At 31.3% G+C, this 17,959-nt stretch overlaps 2 protein-coding genes across 2 annotated transcripts; one reads left to right on the forward strand and one right to left on the reverse strand.

The window, feature by feature from the left end:
* Window positions 1-1,933: 1,933 nt before the first annotated feature.
* Window positions 1,934-2,972, forward strand: LOC120087166 (glutaredoxin-C6-like). Its single transcript, XM_039044070.1, has one exon. It carries the CDS (start codon window positions 2,113-2,115, stop codon window positions 2,524-2,526), a length of 414 nt encoding a protein of 137 aa, XP_038899998.1. The 5' UTR covers window positions 1,934-2,112; the 3' UTR covers window positions 2,527-2,972.
* A 4,748-nt stretch (window positions 2,973-7,720) lies between these two features.
* LOC120086345 (beta-fructofuranosidase, insoluble isoenzyme CWINV1-like) lies at window positions 7,721-12,076 on the reverse strand. The gene is made up of 7 exons (XM_039042955.1): window positions 11,719-12,076; window positions 11,575-11,583; window positions 10,645-11,495; window positions 10,363-10,521; window positions 9,988-10,229; window positions 9,812-9,902; window positions 7,721-8,418 (listed from the first exon to the last, which is right to left on the reverse strand). The coding sequence occupies exons 1-7, from the start codon at window positions 11,843-11,845 to the stop codon at window positions 8,206-8,208; spliced, it is 1,692 nt and encodes a 563-aa protein (XP_038898883.1). The 5' UTR covers window positions 11,846-12,076; the 3' UTR covers window positions 7,721-8,205.
* Between the last annotated feature and the right edge of the window lie 5,883 nt (window positions 12,077-17,959).

Consider the following 17,959-nt stretch of genomic DNA (forward strand, 5'->3'; position numbering starts at 1 on the left):
ATGTTGGGGAGAAAATGTGAAGAAGATGAAGGAATTATAAATATTAGTTGTATTTTAAAGGGGGAATACGAAGTGGAGACGGACAAAAATGTGGAAAAGCGACACGATCAATGAAGTCACCTGCCATCTACGCCCTCAAATATCAGAAATGGATGTCTGAATGCATCTATTAAGCAGACACATTCAGATCGACTTGACGACTCATTTTTCTTTTCTTTTCTTTTTTAATAAACAGAATGGAGACGCATTCAAATGAAGATAAATTTTTTTACCATTTTTCCTAAATAGTTTATCATTTTTTCGTAATTAACTTCACAATACCATGTTATTCCCCCAATTTACCCTTTCTAAACTTAAGTCTAATTAGTTTGGGACTGTTTTTGCAATTCTAAAAAGCGATTATAGGATAGTTTTAACCGCCTAGGTTATCTATCTAAAATCACTTTTTAAATTTGTTCTAACTTGATAGAGCTATTCGATGGAGTTTTAGATTTTAGTTTTCCTAAAAATTTAATATCTTTCTTTACCCATCTTAAATTTTTATTACATTGATTTATTTTCTCACATTTATTCTAAATTTTAATTGGTTTAATTTTTTATAACAAAATTTTAAGTAAAATATTTTATAAAAAAATAAATCAAATAATTTAGTTGCAATTCAAATCCTATATATTCTCATATAATTACATTATATTAAATCATAAATTAAATATAAATATAAAAAATAATTGAAACGATAATCTACTTTTATTCATATAACTAAATTACACAAATTTAGTATAATTTACTAAACATCATAACTAATTTTTTTTTAATTTAAAATTAAACTTTACCGAACACCATTTTAGGGCGGCATTTTTTGTTTTTTTAACATTAAGCCTATAAATACTACTTCCACATTTTTTAAAACTAAAAGTAGCTTTTAGGCCCGTTTGGTAATCATTCGGTTTTTAGTTTTTTATTTTTAAGAGATCAAAATGGTTACTTTTCGAAATTTCAAGAACAAAATGAATCAAATTTGAAAGTACAACAATCAAAACAAACATTTTGATATTAAATGGACTATAATAGTAGTTAAGATAAAAAAATCATTTGAAGTCTTGACATTTCAATTCTATGTGTTAGCACATACGTGATAAGGTCTCATTTGGTAACCACCATTTTGCTTTTAGTTTTTGAAAATTAAGCCTATTTCCACCTAACTTCTTTCAATGATTTGCATCATTCTTCAATACAATGGTTGACTTCTTAACCAAACTTAAAAAGCAAAAATAAAATTTTAAAAGCAGTTTTTAAATTTTGATTTAATTTTTTAAGCTATTGGTAAAAGGTAGATAAGAAATGGAGAAATTTGGATGCGAAAATAATATCTATAGATTTAATTTTCAAAAACAAAAAATAAAAAATGAAATGATTATCGAACATGCCTTAAAAATTTAAGAATATTTTAGAATTTTTTAAATTTCAATGATCAAATAGAACCTTTTGAAAATTTAGACATTTTTAAGTTCATAAACCTATTCCACTTTTTTTAGTGTATGGAATCTAAAAAAATTGATTAATTTACGTCTTTGGTAACCATTTTTTTAAAAAAAATAAGTCTAAACACAATACTTTTATCTCCAAATTTATTCTTTTATTCTCTACTTTTTATCAATAATTTAAAAAATTGTCAAATTTGAGAACTAAAAAAAATAACTTTCGAAAAATTATTTTAATTTTTTAATTTAGTTAAGAATTGAATTATTGTAGTAAAAAAAGATACATATCATTATTAAAAATATCGGAAAAAAAATGATTATGGAGTCTTAAGAATTGTATTATTTGGATAGCATGTGTTGTACACGCGCATGAGAGAGAAAATATACTTTAAACCAACCTTTTGATTTTGTGATGGGTAGTGGAAAAAGGAAAAGAAAAAAGGAAAAAAAATAGAGTAGAGGATGAAAGAATGATGTGAGCAAAAGCAGTGTCCACTCTGTTTTTTTTTATAAAACCACTCCCCTTTCCTTCCTTAGCCCCCGCTTCCATTCCAATTTCCACCCGTTGACATAACAAAATTATTTCTCTCTCAATTTCTCTTTTTATTTCTTCAATTTTATTACTCCGGCGATGCAAGGCCTAAGACGCTGCTCCAACGACCTCCTCCACCTCGACTTATCTCCGCCGCCCCCCACCACTCCCTCCCCCGCCTCTCTCTCCATCGACGTCGCCGAATCCGCCGAGACCCGAATCCGCCGCCTCATCTCCGAACACCCTGTCATCATCTTCAGCCGTACTTCTTGTTGCATGTGCCACGTCATGAAGAAGCTCCTCGCCACCATCGGCGTCCACCCCACCGTCATCGAATTAGACGACGACGAGATCGACGCTCTCTCTTCTTGTTCCTCCACTACCGTCCCTGCCGCCACTCCCGCCGTCTTCATCGGTGGCGCCTTCGTCGGCGGCCTTGAATCCCTCGTAGCTCTCCACCTCAGCGGTCATCTTGTACCTAAGCTCGTCGAAGTCGGCGCTCTTTGGGTATGAGTTAAAATTACTCACTTGCCCTTCATTTCTAAATTTTATCCTTGTAATTTAAAAAAAAAAAAAAAAAAAACCTTTGTAATTGAAATTAGAGGGATGAGGAAAAAAATAATGGATCTATGGTTTTGAAATTTGGGTTGTGGTTGTTGGTGAAATCAATAATTGACAAAAAAAAAAAAAAATCTGGATGGTGCCGGAAACAGAAAGGAGGTGGAGGAAAAAGTCCGGTAGGGCGGTGGCGGCGAGTGGGGTTTTTTTAGGGTACTCGCGAGAGTAGGTGTGACACGTGGTCGGATGAGGATGAATGAAGTGAAAGGAGTGGGTGTATGAGTGTGAGTAGTAGATGGAAGGGAAGGACTGGAGTGGGTCCCTTATCAATTATTACGTAATCAGAACCGTTGAATGTGTAGACTTTTGTAATCTATTCTATTCCATTCCATTTCTACTCTCTCTTATACTAATTTATCTACTGGATATGGTTAAAAATAAATAAATAAATAATAGTAAGAGAATTTAAACTGGGTGTAAAATGAGATTTAATTAAAATTTGAATGAGGAATATTAGTTGTGAAAAGTTGGGATTAGGGGGAATATGTGTTTGGGTGGTTTAGATTAAAGGAGAGATGAATAATTTAATATTATTATTGTTTATTTTTGACAATGACGAGGTAATAGTGTGGTAGTACTTACTGTACTTGAGATATTCTGACAGCAATTTCTCCAATTATTGAACAAATATCTCCCAATTCGAACATCATTTTTATTTTTATTTTTTATTTTTTATTTTTTAACCACATGTTTGTGATATTATGTTTAGAGAATTAGCCCAAGAAAGAACAAAGAAGAAAATTGTCAGACGACAAGCTTGGTATCACTAAGGATTTTTTTTTTCTCCATCATGAGAGGTATATTTATAGGTCATGAAGTCCTTTTTAGTGATATATATAGTTAAATTTGTCTTTTAACTATTAATTTAAGTTTTTGGATTGATTTAAGAAGCTTAAGTAAATATTTGGTAAAAATAATGGATCTTGAATGGAGCTTATGTTCGAAGATTTCATATTGAAAAGTGAATAATTTCGTCATTTTATTAGACATGTGAGTTATTATTTATTTTCCTTCAATTTGGTTGTGTGATTAACAAAGTTATTTTTGTTTATAACAATTTTCACTTGTAAAATTTTATTTTATTTTTCTTAAAAAAAAAAAAAACAGAACCAAATTCGCAGAAATTTGTTCTATACTAAAGTCAAGGTTTTTTTTTTTTCTTATTTTTTCAAATGTTGAGTTGCACGTTTTGTGATATAGCATAGCTATTGTGTTTTCTCTCCTTCTCACTTTCTATCTAAACGCTTAAAATCGTCCGGAAATGGTAAAAACGTGTTGGAAGATCCACTTCCAACGACAAACTAGTCATCGAGAGTTTGGTTAGGATATATGCGTCGGGAGAACATTTCTTGACGCGACAATATATACCGTCGGGAGTTAATACATCTATTGACATTTGATATACTGTGTCGGTAATCTAGAACTCTCGATGCATATATAAAAATCATTGGGAGTTCAAGCCGTCAAGAGTTCAATGCATATATAAACATCGTTGAGGGTCATTTTTTTAAAATTTTTTTTTTTTATTAAAAAAATTTGATCCAACCTAAAATGTATAACATTATTAAGAAAATAAAAAATATTCACATAAGGAACAAAACAAACAAATAAAGTTGATCGTATTCTTTATTACACAAAAGAGAGAAAAGTTAACAAAATGATATACAAAAGAAATATGTCTTTGACAAATACATAGAAGAAAGAACTTTCAACATCATCTCCAATACAGCATCTCCAACAACATTTCCAAACCGCATACTACAAAACAAACAAAAACCATAAAATAAATCATACAATCCTACAAATCAAAGAAAATCCTACTATCCTACAATCCTACAATCCTATAAAACAAAGAAAATTCTACAATCCTACAAAACAAAGAAAATCAACACACTTTCAAAACTATGTGTTCTCAACCTTAAACTTCCACAAACGCACAAAGACTACAAGTTGAACTCCAAAAGAATAACTAATCTCAATCCATCCCACAAAACATTCAAATTCACAAATTGTGAAAGAATGCACACAATTCAATAATAGTAGTGGACACGTTCTTCGTTAGGTATGCTCGAATACCAATAGGGAGCAATCTATGAAACAAAACATGGCAGTCGTGTGTTTTCAACCCCGATATTTTTCTATCTTTTTGTCATTCACACATTGTGATATATTAGACACAAATTTATCAAGAAATTTCACTGATTTAAAAAACTTACAAAATGCAATCCATTCACTATTAGTTAATGTGTACGTTGCATGTGGCTTTACAAATCTATGTAAGTTCTTTCTTTTCTACAAATCTTGTAGGTTTAACTGAGCGTTTGTTGTATCCTTCGTAATACCTTATGTGGGATCTTTGTACCGAGACTCATCACAAACTGGGCATTATTATAAATCTGCAAATTTTTTCAAATATAATACACAATTGTATTTGCATACATAAATAGACTCATAACCTAGGTCTAAGTCACGAATTTTCGCTTAGCTTCATAAAAGGAAGTAGGTACGACGATGTCGGCTGGAAACGTTGCTTTTAACAATTTTAATAACATGTCAAACGATTTGTTACTCCAATTGTTAGAATTTTGATATGCATCAACTTTACTAAAAGGTTCAAGGACGAAAATTGTGAACAACCAGGGTATAGTTCATTATATATTTCAACCATTAAATCCTCAAATAAGTTTGTGGTATCTCTTTCTTGACCATTATAGGACATTTCATTCTCGATCCCTTCTTCATTTGCATCTTCTTTTTCAATTGAAACTTGTAGATCGTTTATAAGATTCAACAACATTTCATTTTTCTCAACAACATTACACTCTATTTTAATTTCTTCATCATTATGTATTGGATAAGTTGTATGTCTTTCAAAACTTCTAGATAAGTTGACTTGCTCTCCATGATATATCCATTCGTAGTATAAGGGAGATATTCTATATGTTAATAGATGTCACTCCACACCCAATGACTCCCACATTTAATTCATACAATTCTTGCATAAGCATCTTGTTCGTCTAGAATCATTAGCATGAAACTTTGCCACATCTAAAAATCGAGATACTCCTCTATACTCGACCGACAACTTATTGCTAATTTTGATCCATTCTTTATTTAACCTTAAAAATAAACTTTTTCTTACCCAACTTGTAATCCAAAACAAATTAAAACATGTATTGTGTACGTAATGAATGGTAGTTAACTTTTAGAGACTTATATATGCTTATAGAAATACGAATGGAATTATTATAGACTTGTGGATGCGTTTCTCAACTACAAATTATAGAAAACAAAACACCAAGAACAAGAAATTAAAGAGAAAAAATACAAAAAGAATCATGAACAAAAAGGGAGAGAAGTTTCTAAAAAGTCTATTAATCTCTTCAAAAATCTAGAGGAAAAATCCAAAATCTATAATTAAACATACAAACAGTAATGGCGGCCAAGATCACATTAAAATTTTTCATTTAATTTTCATTTAATCTTTAGGTCTCAAAGTTTTACATTTTATCTTTGAGTTGTTAAGTTTAGTTTTCATTTGGAGTCATCGTTCTAATATATTACAATTTTATCTTTGGATTTTCACTAATATGAGTGATATTTGATATTATCTTTAAATTAATTAGTTTAAAATAATTAGGATGTAAATATTCTTAATTAGTTTTAAACATTTTTAATAATTTTTTTTATTATTAACATTGACACAAATATTAAAAGTGAGAATTTAATGAAAAAATATATGGGTAAATCATGAAGATATTAGGATTAAACTGAAATAAAAACACAAAACTGAAGTATCATTTTGAAATCTATACCTAAAACTTTTGGACTTGAAAGGTATTTTTTTAGGATAGGAATTACATTCACTTTAATTCTGTATCCCAATTAAGGAAAAGACTAGAAGAAGAGGGGAGTATTAGGAGATGATAATTAAGGGTAATTAAGTGGGTCCCAAATCTTCCACTATCTCTTTATTAATCATTTAAATCTACTTAAAATAAAATAATGATTTATTTTCCCCCTTCCCCTTGGAAACGACACCCTTGGGTGATGACAACAGCGTCACCCACCAAAGAAAACAGTGCATTTTGGGGTGTCTGTCAGATCGTGAGATCCACGTGGCGAACATGCAGTGGTGGGTGATTTTAAACACGGTTGGTGTAAATGGAATCTTTGGAAGCATAACGTAAGAAGAATCTAATGAAGATACCGCCACAATAAAGAGAAAATATGGTAACCAATTATTGGGTTTTTTAAATTGCATATTTTATTGATATTCAAAATAGTTAATTTAATATTTCCCACCACTAGCACTTTCCCTTCACATCAAATAACATATAAAACCATATAATAAAATTAAATAATTGTATTTTTTGGTCATCAAACTCATCCTAATGACAGCGAAATTTGAACCAACAAAACAACTAGCCCATATAATATAATGTCTTCATTCCCCCACTTTCACTTCCTTAATGCTAGGATTTTAGGTTCTTCAATCTTCCTAGCTACTTTTCCTTTTTATAATAATGTCCCATTAATTAAATTCCAACCCCCTTCTTTACAATAATGTCTTCCCCTTTTGGATCTTGTCATTGTCATGGAATCTCTTCTTTTCTTCTTTTTATTAACCTTAGACTACACGTTATCTCTTTGTCGAGTTAATTTACGTCCCGTCTTGAAGATAAAATTTCTTTGGTTTACTGAAGAAATTTTGTATGTTATTGTGTTAAGGGAAAAGAGGGGAATTTTGGTTTTGGGATTGGAGAGGATCAAATTTGGCATATTGTTGTGTAAGTTGGAAATAGTTGGGTCAAAATATTTATAAAGCCCACTGTGTGAGGCCCAGTGGATATGTTCCTTGAATTGCTTTGGGAACATTGTTGCCTCTGCTAAATACTAATACATGAATTCAATTGTTAGACAAGGAATTCTTGTCACATGTGTTGTTTTATATGTTGTGTTGGAATAATATGAGTTAAATTATATATATATATATATATAAACGCAAATTGCAAAAACCACCCATGAAGTGTAATGGTCGTTGCAATTATACCCTACAAAGTTTCATTATAAAATTGGGTCCTCAAACTTCTTTAAAGTGTTGAAATTAGTCCCTCGAACTTACAATAATTGTAGAAAATAGACTCCCAAATGATAAAAAAATGAACCCTCAAACTTATACAATTTTTACATTTTTTACAATTAATTATGTAAGCTTGGGGTCCAATTTTAATACTTACATAACTTTAAAGGCCCAATTTTTACAATCGAAAGCATAAAAATATAATTGCAACTACAACCCTACTTTAGGGGTGTTTTTAGCCATTTGTCTTAAACAAAAAGTACTCTATCTTCTACATCTGCCTTTTATCATTTGCTTCACTTGCTTTGGGAATCTGTTGTATTCTTTGCTTTTTTGACTTGTAGCATAATTGGAAACACAACTATAGCAATTTGTTCACTACTGCACTTCAATCAAGTCTTTTAATGATTCTAACTTTCTGTTTAAAAAGAATATATATGTGTGTGCTTTATTGTTTAAAATGATACCTAAAAAAGGTTGGAATTTTGATATCAACCAATGGATGGTTTTCTTCTCTTTTGGATGGAAACAACTTGGGCTTTCTTCATACTCCAAGCATTTAGTCTTGAAACTCTTACATCCATACTTCCATTGTTGAATGCATAAAGATGGGCCTCTTGGTTGATGGCTATCTTTGGATACACTCTTGCAGTGATGCAGGCTTTCCCATCCCCACCAAAACTTTCAATGATAGAATGGTCTATCTGCAAAATACAACACCAATACATTAGGGTTTTTATATCGGAAAGTTGAACAAGCGACAGTCTTAACACTACTCCCTTTCACTTGTGGACTCAAAAATTTGTAGAAGACCTAATAAGTAGACGGCATTATTAAATGGGGTGAAATGACAGTATAAGAATTCGAATACACAGGACATTCTACTCTAATTCTATGTTAAATCATCATTTAGTTTAAAAACTTGGGTTGATAGGTTACGATAAATTTAATTATATCAACAGTTTTAACATCCCTCGGGGCCGTTTAGTGTATATCAACAGTTCAAAAGCTTCTTAAAGTCGGTGTAAATAACTCAACTTCAATAGTAAATACTACTGAAGTATGCATATTTATTAAGTAACTTAATCTTCCCCTCTTTTTCTACTTTTCACCTTTTTTGATGAACTTTATCTTCCATTCTATCTCTACTTTTCACATTTATATGTAACTCCACCTTCTCCTCCTTTTTCACTTTTCACATTTATCAAGAAACTTCATCTTACAACTTCACACCTCAAACACAAACTTACTAACTCCAACATATTAACTCCAAACTTATTAAGTCTACTTTGGCTCTCTCATGTGTGAGTACACCAAGTGAACCTACTAGCAATAAACGAATAGGAAACAGAATGTTGCCAAGATTTGAACTCAGTTGTTCTTTGATACTATGTGAATTCACTGGACGATTACTTTAGAGATTAAATGTACATAAAGTTGAAAACGGCAAGACAAAAAGATCATTCCACCCAATGAACAAGATAACATACAGCAATACTGTCTAATGAGTACATGACCAAAAATGCTCATCTTATTTTTTTGTTCTTCTAAATATAGATTAAGAGGATACCGAAAGAGAGCGATACTATTTGTATATTTGATCATTTATACAAAATTTTGCAGTAGCCTGTTGCCATAAACACCTTAGAACCCAAACCCGAAGGAAAACTGACTATCACAATCAACTGATAATGTTTTTGTGTCTTTTGCAAAGTGTTTTTGCTAGGCCTCCAATCAAGAAGGTGTATAAGAGAAGGGGCATAAAGGGAATTACAATTACACCCCAGACAGGGTGCTAGCGGGTTGTGGTTCCCGGTTGTACATGTTTCAGGGGAATGTCGGTATTTAAGCTTTCGTTTTGGCTAGGATTAGTTATCTTGTGTTTTGTGTATGAATGGTGGTTCATGTGTGGGAGAGAGCAGCCCTCTTGTGTTTGACTGTAGTTTTATTGTTCTTAATTCATGCGTTATTTCGGATTCTTCCCCTGTATTTCACTGTTATCTGTTTGAATATCACATTGTAAGGGAATATCCTTACAGTTTTCTCATTTTCTTTTTTCTATTCTGATGGATGGATCTAAAATGTGAATCAACGTACCAGGCTTCTTAAGGATATCGTTTTACGAAGAGGGTCTACGTCGACAAATGCTCCATAAGTGGTTTTTTCAAGCCCTTCCCTCAGAGAAGACCTGTTGAAATCGTGACTCTGCCGCCTCAGTCATAACAGCTCAAGCAGTATAGAAGAAATTTTGAACAATATGTAAACTAACAAACCTGCTTTGATCACTGCACATGAGCACCACGTATTTGTCATATTGCTTTCTGAATACTCGAAAGTAGACTGCAGTATGTTCTGTCAAATCCTTGGAAGCCAAAACCAGCAAGCCAAATGGTCCAATTGTGCCTTTCCCCACAGCTTTATTCTCTTTGCAGAGCAATTGTGGATCAATCCAACTCACATTCATCTCTTCTGCTTCTTTAAGACCAGATAAGCGGAACGAAATTTCGATATCGGCCTTCGTATACAGGAAACACGTGAAAATGATATCATTACTTCAACCAACATTTCTGGTTTTCTTTGAGAGTTAGTTTGTGGGGGGAAATTCAGATCTTTGAAATTCTGAAACAATGAATTAGCCAGATGGTTACCTGTGCGGCTGTAAGGCCCGGGACTTCGAACACCGAACCACTCTTGAGGTTTACATCATCAAAACTCACTTGCTTTGTACGTAGTTTCTCAAGTTCTTTAATTGGCCATTGTACCAATTGTCTTCCAGATTCACCAAGTAATATACTTCTAGGAATTGACTAATGAATGTAATTGAAATACAATGAGCTATTGATGTAAACAAGAGACTCATATCAGAAGATTCAGCACTATGAGTCAGCTCAATCAAATTAATAAAGGGTGAGACGGAGACAAAGGATTACCTGAAGGCCAGACCATCCTTTGGTAGTATCATCAGCTTCACTGTCTGATTCTTTTATCCATCCCCACAGTATTCTTCTCTTCTTACCACTGTCATAAAACGATTTGGAAGCATAGAATTTCCCATAATCGTATCGCATATCAGAGCCATTGCTCAAGAAGTTGGTCTCAACTGAATATGTGTCCGTTCCTGGTATGTAACTCCCCAGTACATAGTGATCAGCATCATTAAAACTTGCCTTGAGTACGTGCTTGATTAACCCATCCTGAACAGAAGTATCAAGTCCATTACTCCCATTGATACTCACTGGATAAAAATCGGGGCACTCCCACATCCCAGTTTCGTTCGATATATGAAGCGGACTCTTACTCCGAGTCCAATTCACAAAATCCTCACTACGATACAGAATCGCGATTCCACGACCACCAATCTCCCCTCCAATGATGACCCTCCATAACCTGTCTGGGCCAAGCCAAGCAGTAGTTGGGTCCCTAAAATTCAAAGGTTCAATGTCATCAACAGGGGAAATCAGAGGATTTTGAGGTGATTTAATCCACTCTTTCAGTAAAGGGTCAGACTCATTCTTAGGCAGAGCTAAATTTTGAAATTGCTGGTTTTTAGAGTTGGCTCCAGTGTATAAGATAGCTGGTTTTTCATCCAAAAGAATTGTAGCAGAACCAGACCAACAACCATTGGTTTCATAAGGTTCAGTTGGAGACAAAGCATGTTCCAAATGAATCCAATCAACAAGATCATATGATATTGAATGGGCCCATGTAATGTTACCCCAAATTGCACTGTAAGGATTGTACTGATAGAATAGATGATAAACTCCCTTATAATACATTGGCCCTGCAATTGTTGACTCATTACAACTTGTCTACAGCTAAAAGAGGGAAATAATGAATAAATTTTGGGGGAATTACTGTACCATTGGGATCTTCGGGTCATCATCAGCCAAAAAAAGCCCAACAAAAAACGTCAAGAAAATGAATCAATAGGGTGAATTGTCATTTCCAAATAGAGAAAAGGGGGGGATGCCAAATGAAACTACAGATTTTGATGAGATCTTTACCGTTCATCCAATTTTTTGGAGGCTGGAAGTGAAAAGCCGTTCTGTAGGGCTGATTTGAGACTGCATCAACTCCATTATAAGCCAACCAAAAGCAAAGTGGAATCACCCAAATTAAGGGTTTCTTCATCCTCCACTGATTTTAATGGCGAACCCAAATGAGAGGTGCTGATTTGCTGTATTTCCGGCGAGGACTCGCCGGAACCAATGGAGGATCGATCGGCTGGATCGTTGATTTCGTCTCTTTCACCTGACCATTCTTCGATTTGCAGTTCTTTTTTTTAATGAAAGTCTGAAATTCAGAACAAGATGGAAAATCGTGGCCATTGGGGACCAGTCATGAGTGGACAGATTTGATAAATTTTACTTGTTTATTGGAAATAGTATATATATTTTTTCTTCCAATTATTAATCAAATTTTAAGTATAGGACAAATTTGTTTGAAACTTTTTACAAAAAGAGGAAAATAGTGAGGAAATTTTATAAAAACAAGAATGTTATCATATGGATAAATTCCACGTTGGAAAATTGTCGTTTCTTCTAAAGTAAATATCTGATATGACTCATTTTCAAAGTGAGCCAATAATTGATTATCTTTATAGACTATGGCATGTTACATGTTACACCATGTTTATCAATTCAAATTATACACACTCATATCTATAAGTTAGCCACTTAGATGTGATTATTATTAGCTTTAAATTTCATTTTATGTTTCTTTAGTACACTCGAAAGCTTACAAAAAGATTAATCTCCTAATATGACTTTCGGTCTCAATACACTTTCAAGTGGTTAACTAAATTATATGCGATTATGTTGCTACTTATGAGAATAATTAAAAATCATTTTTATGTGGTCTTATTGATAATGATCTTGAATTTCGTCCACAATGTCTAATATTTCATCGTTAAAATTATTCAATCTCTGAATAAGTTTACAAATGACCAACAAATCCATTTCAACTTAGGGTGAAACGAATTCTCATCTCATGAATTGTATTGATGTCGTTTTAAAGAGTGACAAACTCCCCAAATACTATCAATCCAAAGAATTTTAAACGTTTGTGTTGATAGTATCTTTTCTCTCTTCAATTTTATTATATTTTAGCATCTAAAAATTGAAATTAAGTTTTAAAATGGTTCTAAATAGAGTCAGCAGATAATTAATTGATTACTAAACATATTTTGAAAACTCTAATGATTAAACATGTTGCTTTTGAAACTTCATGGACAAAATATAGACTAAGGGGGTGTTTGGCCCCCAATTTGGATTGGGTTGGGTGGGTAAAAAAAACTCACCCATCATTTGATTCACTAGTTATTAAAGAAATTTATTACCTCGTTATTCGCGTTAATTCACATTTCTCAGCTCGTTATTCGCATCAACTCTCCCAATTACTCTCCTCCTATAATAATTACCAACTCAACTTAACTGAATTCTACGCACCAAACACTCCCTAAATTGAATTTTCAATGATTAAATATGTACTTTTGTAATTAAAAATATATTATCGTTATCATTATAGGCACTTCAAGACAAAATATTTATAGTATTCTAATAGTATGAAAAAAAAGCATACTATCTCCATTAGTTACTTGTCATATATATTTATGAATTGTTTACAACCTATAAATTTAAATAATAAAATCGCCCAATGGTGCGTCAAATGTAGAATAAAAATAGTCTGTACTCGAGTGACGTTATAAATTCTCATATATACCCTATGAGGTCTATAATACAGTTTAGAAAAAAAAAAATAAAGGTTTAAATTCTGTTTTGGTTCATGAATTTTGAAACTTGTTCTATTTTGTTCTCTAAACTTTTAAAAACATCTACTCTAGTGTCTAAACTTTTAAAAAATGTTTACTTTGGTCCCTACTTTTAAAACTTTGTTAACTTTTAAAACAAAAATAATGATATATCTTGTATTTTAGATGATTAGGCTGCCAAATAAGTTAGTTATGCTAAAAAATGTAGAGTTTCAATTTTGAATTAGGTGGCAAAACGATTTTCTATAAAACCCAAAAGTTATTTTGTATTCAAGATTTTGGTTATTTAGTACTTTATCACGTTGGTTGTTGACATTTTACTTCACCTTCATTTTGCTCAACACATATTAGACGCAATTTCATCCGAGTTAATAAATTTTGACAGTAAGAACTAAAATAAACATTTTTTAAAAGTTTGGGACTATAAATTCGAAAACTAAAATAAGATTTAAACCCACAATAAAATAGACACATACTTAACCATGAGATTGATGAGTTGTCAAAAAAAAGAAAAAAAAAATGATGAGCTGGAAGCATATAATAATGAGGAACTGGAAAATGAAAGGGCTATTATTAGATATTCAATCACTCGATTTAAACGTTAAAATATATTAAAAATCCAAACAAATCATTTATCGATCTCTTTAATTTGTTTTTGTCGAAGGAAGAATACTCAAAGTATATAATAATTAAATGGTAAAACTCATTTCGCTATATTTAAAAATAATCCATAATTTTTTTTCCCTTTATGATTAAAGAGATAGCACATGAGTATTGCTCATTTAAAAATAAAACTTGTCGGTCTCACTTCATTTTAAACATTTATAACTATTTTTAGAAAGTGTGTTCCTTGACCAATTATCTTTTATGGACTGCAATTTTCATAACTAATCAAGTGTTATTTTTTTCTGAAAGAAAATTGTGAATGATTACATTTAAATTCTAGTATAAAACTTAAGTTAAATCGATTGTTTAGTCGTGTGAATGTTGATAATAAACTTTGTATGTAACGATTCGACCTTTCGAGTACTCTGACAAGAGTCGTTATTCATAGTTACACATTTACATTCAACACATTTTTGACCATTGGAGTAAAATTCATTAAAACAATAAAAATAGTTTTCCAAAATAAACTAGAAAGTTAATAAATAATAAATAAGTAAAACCTTTGTTCGGAGGCCCTAAAATAACTAAGGAGAATAACACTTAAACAGATAAAAATTTGACCAACATCAAGTTTCAAATCAAAACTTTTAAATAGCTTAGAAATGTAAATTGAGAGGAAGCGATTTACATGTCCCATATGGCACGGTTATGGGTCCCTCTGGTCATTCATCGTTCCGTTCCTATCCTTACTTGAAAAGTATAAATTAAGAAAGGCTAAATATAAAAAATACTCAGTAAGTGACCCCGTGATAGGGCCATTTGTGTGAACTGTTATACCTAACCTAACATTGACATAATATACATAATATTGCATAGCTTAGCATAGCATGACATGGCATAGGTAGTGCTCTCGTAGGAACACCAAATCAGTCATAAGTGTGAACCAAAGGAACAAATCATAGCAATAGTGGTGATCCCATAGGGACACCGAAATAGTCATAAGTGGTGAACCTGAAGGTTTACTAATATAAGATGTACACAGCTCGATAGGAGAGTCAATGGTTATCGTCCCTTAGCCTAGCATGCACACAACAGTCAAAGAGGGTTAAACATAAAGTCATAGTCCACGACTTTCCAACATACTCATAATGAAGCTTAAAATTACATAGTTTAGCAAATCCTTCCAATCAATCTTTAGCATGCTTTTATGGTATCATCTAGCTAACATTTTTATTTGAGTGTTCAACTCAAGGGCATTCCAATAGAAAATCACTTACCTTGAATTGAGTTAGATAAAACTTTGCAAGCAATCAACCTCCCTTATCTAACTTCTAGGAATGCTTGTTGGAAAAAAATACAAGTTGTCTTTGGAATGAAATTGTCTTATAGGATTTTTCTCTCTAATTGACCTCCCTTTGGAATGAAGTAAATGTTTGTATTTATTAGAGTTGGCAACGGGGCTAGGGCGGGGTGGGGGGACTCCCCATCCCTGTCCCCCTCCTCGCCTTCCCCGTCCCCCCAATTGAAGGAGGGGACGGGGACGGGGATTCTTCGTCGGGAAAACGGGTCCCTGCAGGGACCTATCCCCATTTTTTAAAAAAATTATATATAAATATTTGTAATTTATATAGTAATATAATTTAATGAAAATTACCTGAAAATTTCGGGATGTTACATTGTAGGTCTCTATGAATGTTTGGAAACTCATGCAAATTCGAGTGTATCTTTATTAGTAACATGTCAATTATCATCTCAAATTCGATAGTTTGATTATCACTTCTGTCTATAGTTGATTTTTTTTAACAAAAAAATGGAGACTTTCTTGTGATCAAGTTTAGAGGTTTACTCAAAATGAATTCTAAAATATCAATCAAGTTGTACGCTCGTATAATTAATTTCAATGATATAATAAATTGAATTTGTTGGGATGCAATCAAAGCTACACATCAGTTAAATAAGAGAAAATCCATTATATTTATAATATAAATCCATTATATTTATGATTTTATTTTTTGTTTCACCCAAAATATTTTATGTAACCGAAGATATACTTATATTCACTTATGTAACCACGATCATTTTATTATCTAGTTAATGCGGGATTTGATCACATTATCAATAAGCTTCTTTTTATTTTTTTTCTGGTTCAACAACATCTGGAAGTGAGATTCAAATCTTTGACATCTTAGTTGGTTAACTTAATGTTTTAATGAGTTGAGCTAAACTCGTATTGTTGTTGATTAACTTTAGATCCTTTAATCACAATAGATTTGGTAAGATATAGAATTATAGAATAATTTTATGAAAAACAAAATTATGAATATTTATTCTGGTAATCTCAATTAAGCCTTTTAATGACACATTTATTTACAAACACATTATTTATCTAAATTATAGGAATTATAATTTCGAAAATAATTCACCACAGTTATCTCATCAAAGTTTTATTTCCCACAATTCATTTTTCATTTTAATTTTTGCGGATTCACATTATTATTTAATGAAACAAGAGTATGAAAAAAGTATTTCTTCATATTCAGACTAAGAAGCAATTTTAATTTTGAAAGGTTGAAACCCACCCAAAGAAATAAGAAAAAGTCTTTTTTTTTCCTTTTTTTTTTTTTGAAAAGAAAGAAATAAGAAAAAGATGCCAAAAATGAAAATATCTTACCAAAATCACGACATTTTTTTTTTCCTTCTAGAATTTTGAAATAATTTCCCCTAACAACATTAATTAATGGAGCTGAATTAATTCCACTTTAGAAGGGTAAATGAAAGTCACGTGGGATTTTTTAATTAATATCTAAAGAATATGGACTTATTGAATGCCATGCTGGTGGTTCGGTTGAGACTTACCTTTCTATCCATTTCCTCACATGACAAACGCTGTCGTTTTGGTGAAGTTAGCTCCCTTTTCTTTTATGCCTGAGTTTCGAATATAATTTCTAATCAATTCGTATACTTGAAAATATTACATCGCTATCATTATTATTTTTTTAGTTTAGTATCAATTTGGCATATAATTTTCAAAATATTGTATTTTTATCTTTGAATTTTGGATTGAAATTCCATTTAGTCCACATGGTTCAAGATTTTACCACTTTATCATTGAGTTTTCGTTAATGTTTACTTTTAGCAATTTGTATCGATTTTTTATTAATTAATTTAAAAAAATCAAATATATTATTATTAAATTAATTTTCATTAATTTTCGGGTTGTGTTAAAATTATTTGAAAAATCCACCTCAAAACTCCAGAGTTATTATCTGTTAGTCTTTGTTTGGTTTTGCTGTAGTTTTTAAAATAATAGTTGGCAATAATTAGGAGTAAAATAATGTTGGGTAGATTTAGCTTAAACTTGAAAAAGTAAGTTAAGGTGTCTGCTAAATAAATATGAAAACTCTTATTTTAGATATAATAACTAAAATAGATTTTCTTTAAAAAAAATTAATAACCAAAATAGACTCATAATCAACTTTTTTTTTCGTAACTTAAAATTTTAAATAATTATTTAGTATGGTAAAATTTTGTTTGTTATAGATTAATTTTTAAATATTAAAGAAAATAGCTTTATTTAAAAAAAAATCAATATTGTATACTTTTTTTAAAATTGATGTATTTAACTCAAGAAAAATAGAAAATAGGATTATGTGAGAAATAGATAAATATGTAAAATAAATCTAATTTTTAAAGTATAAAATTGAAAACTAAATATTAATTTAAAAATTTACCTGATTTTAGGAGAATCCATTACTTTTAAAGTAGATGTACAATTAACATGTTTTCAAAAGTAATTTTAAATTTAATTGAAATATATTATACCAAAAATAGAAAAAAAACGGTTAAGATTTTTTTCAAATGGCTTTTTG

This window comes from Benincasa hispida, chromosome 9, assembly GCF_009727055.1.
Source record: "Benincasa hispida cultivar B227 chromosome 9, ASM972705v1, whole genome shotgun sequence".
In the NCBI taxonomy this organism is placed as follows: domain Eukaryota; kingdom Viridiplantae; phylum Streptophyta; class Magnoliopsida; order Cucurbitales; family Cucurbitaceae; genus Benincasa; species Benincasa hispida.

Coding starts and splice junctions, on each gene's coding strand:
- LOC120086345 (XM_039042955.1), bottom strand. CDS start 11,845: ATGAAGAAACCCTTAATTTGGGTGATTCCACTTTGCTTTTGGTTGGCT. Junction 10,522..10,644: donor AAGGATGGTCTGGCCTTCAG/GTAATCCTTTGT, acceptor TACATTCATTAG/TCAATTCCTAGAAGTATATT. Junction 8,419..9,811: donor CGATATCCTTAAGAAGCCTG/GTACGTTGATTC, acceptor TGTATTTTGCAG/ATAGACCATTCTATCATTGA.
- LOC120087166 (XM_039044070.1), top strand. CDS start 2,113: ATGCAAGGCCTAAGACGCTGCTCCAACGACCTCCTCCACCTCGACTTA.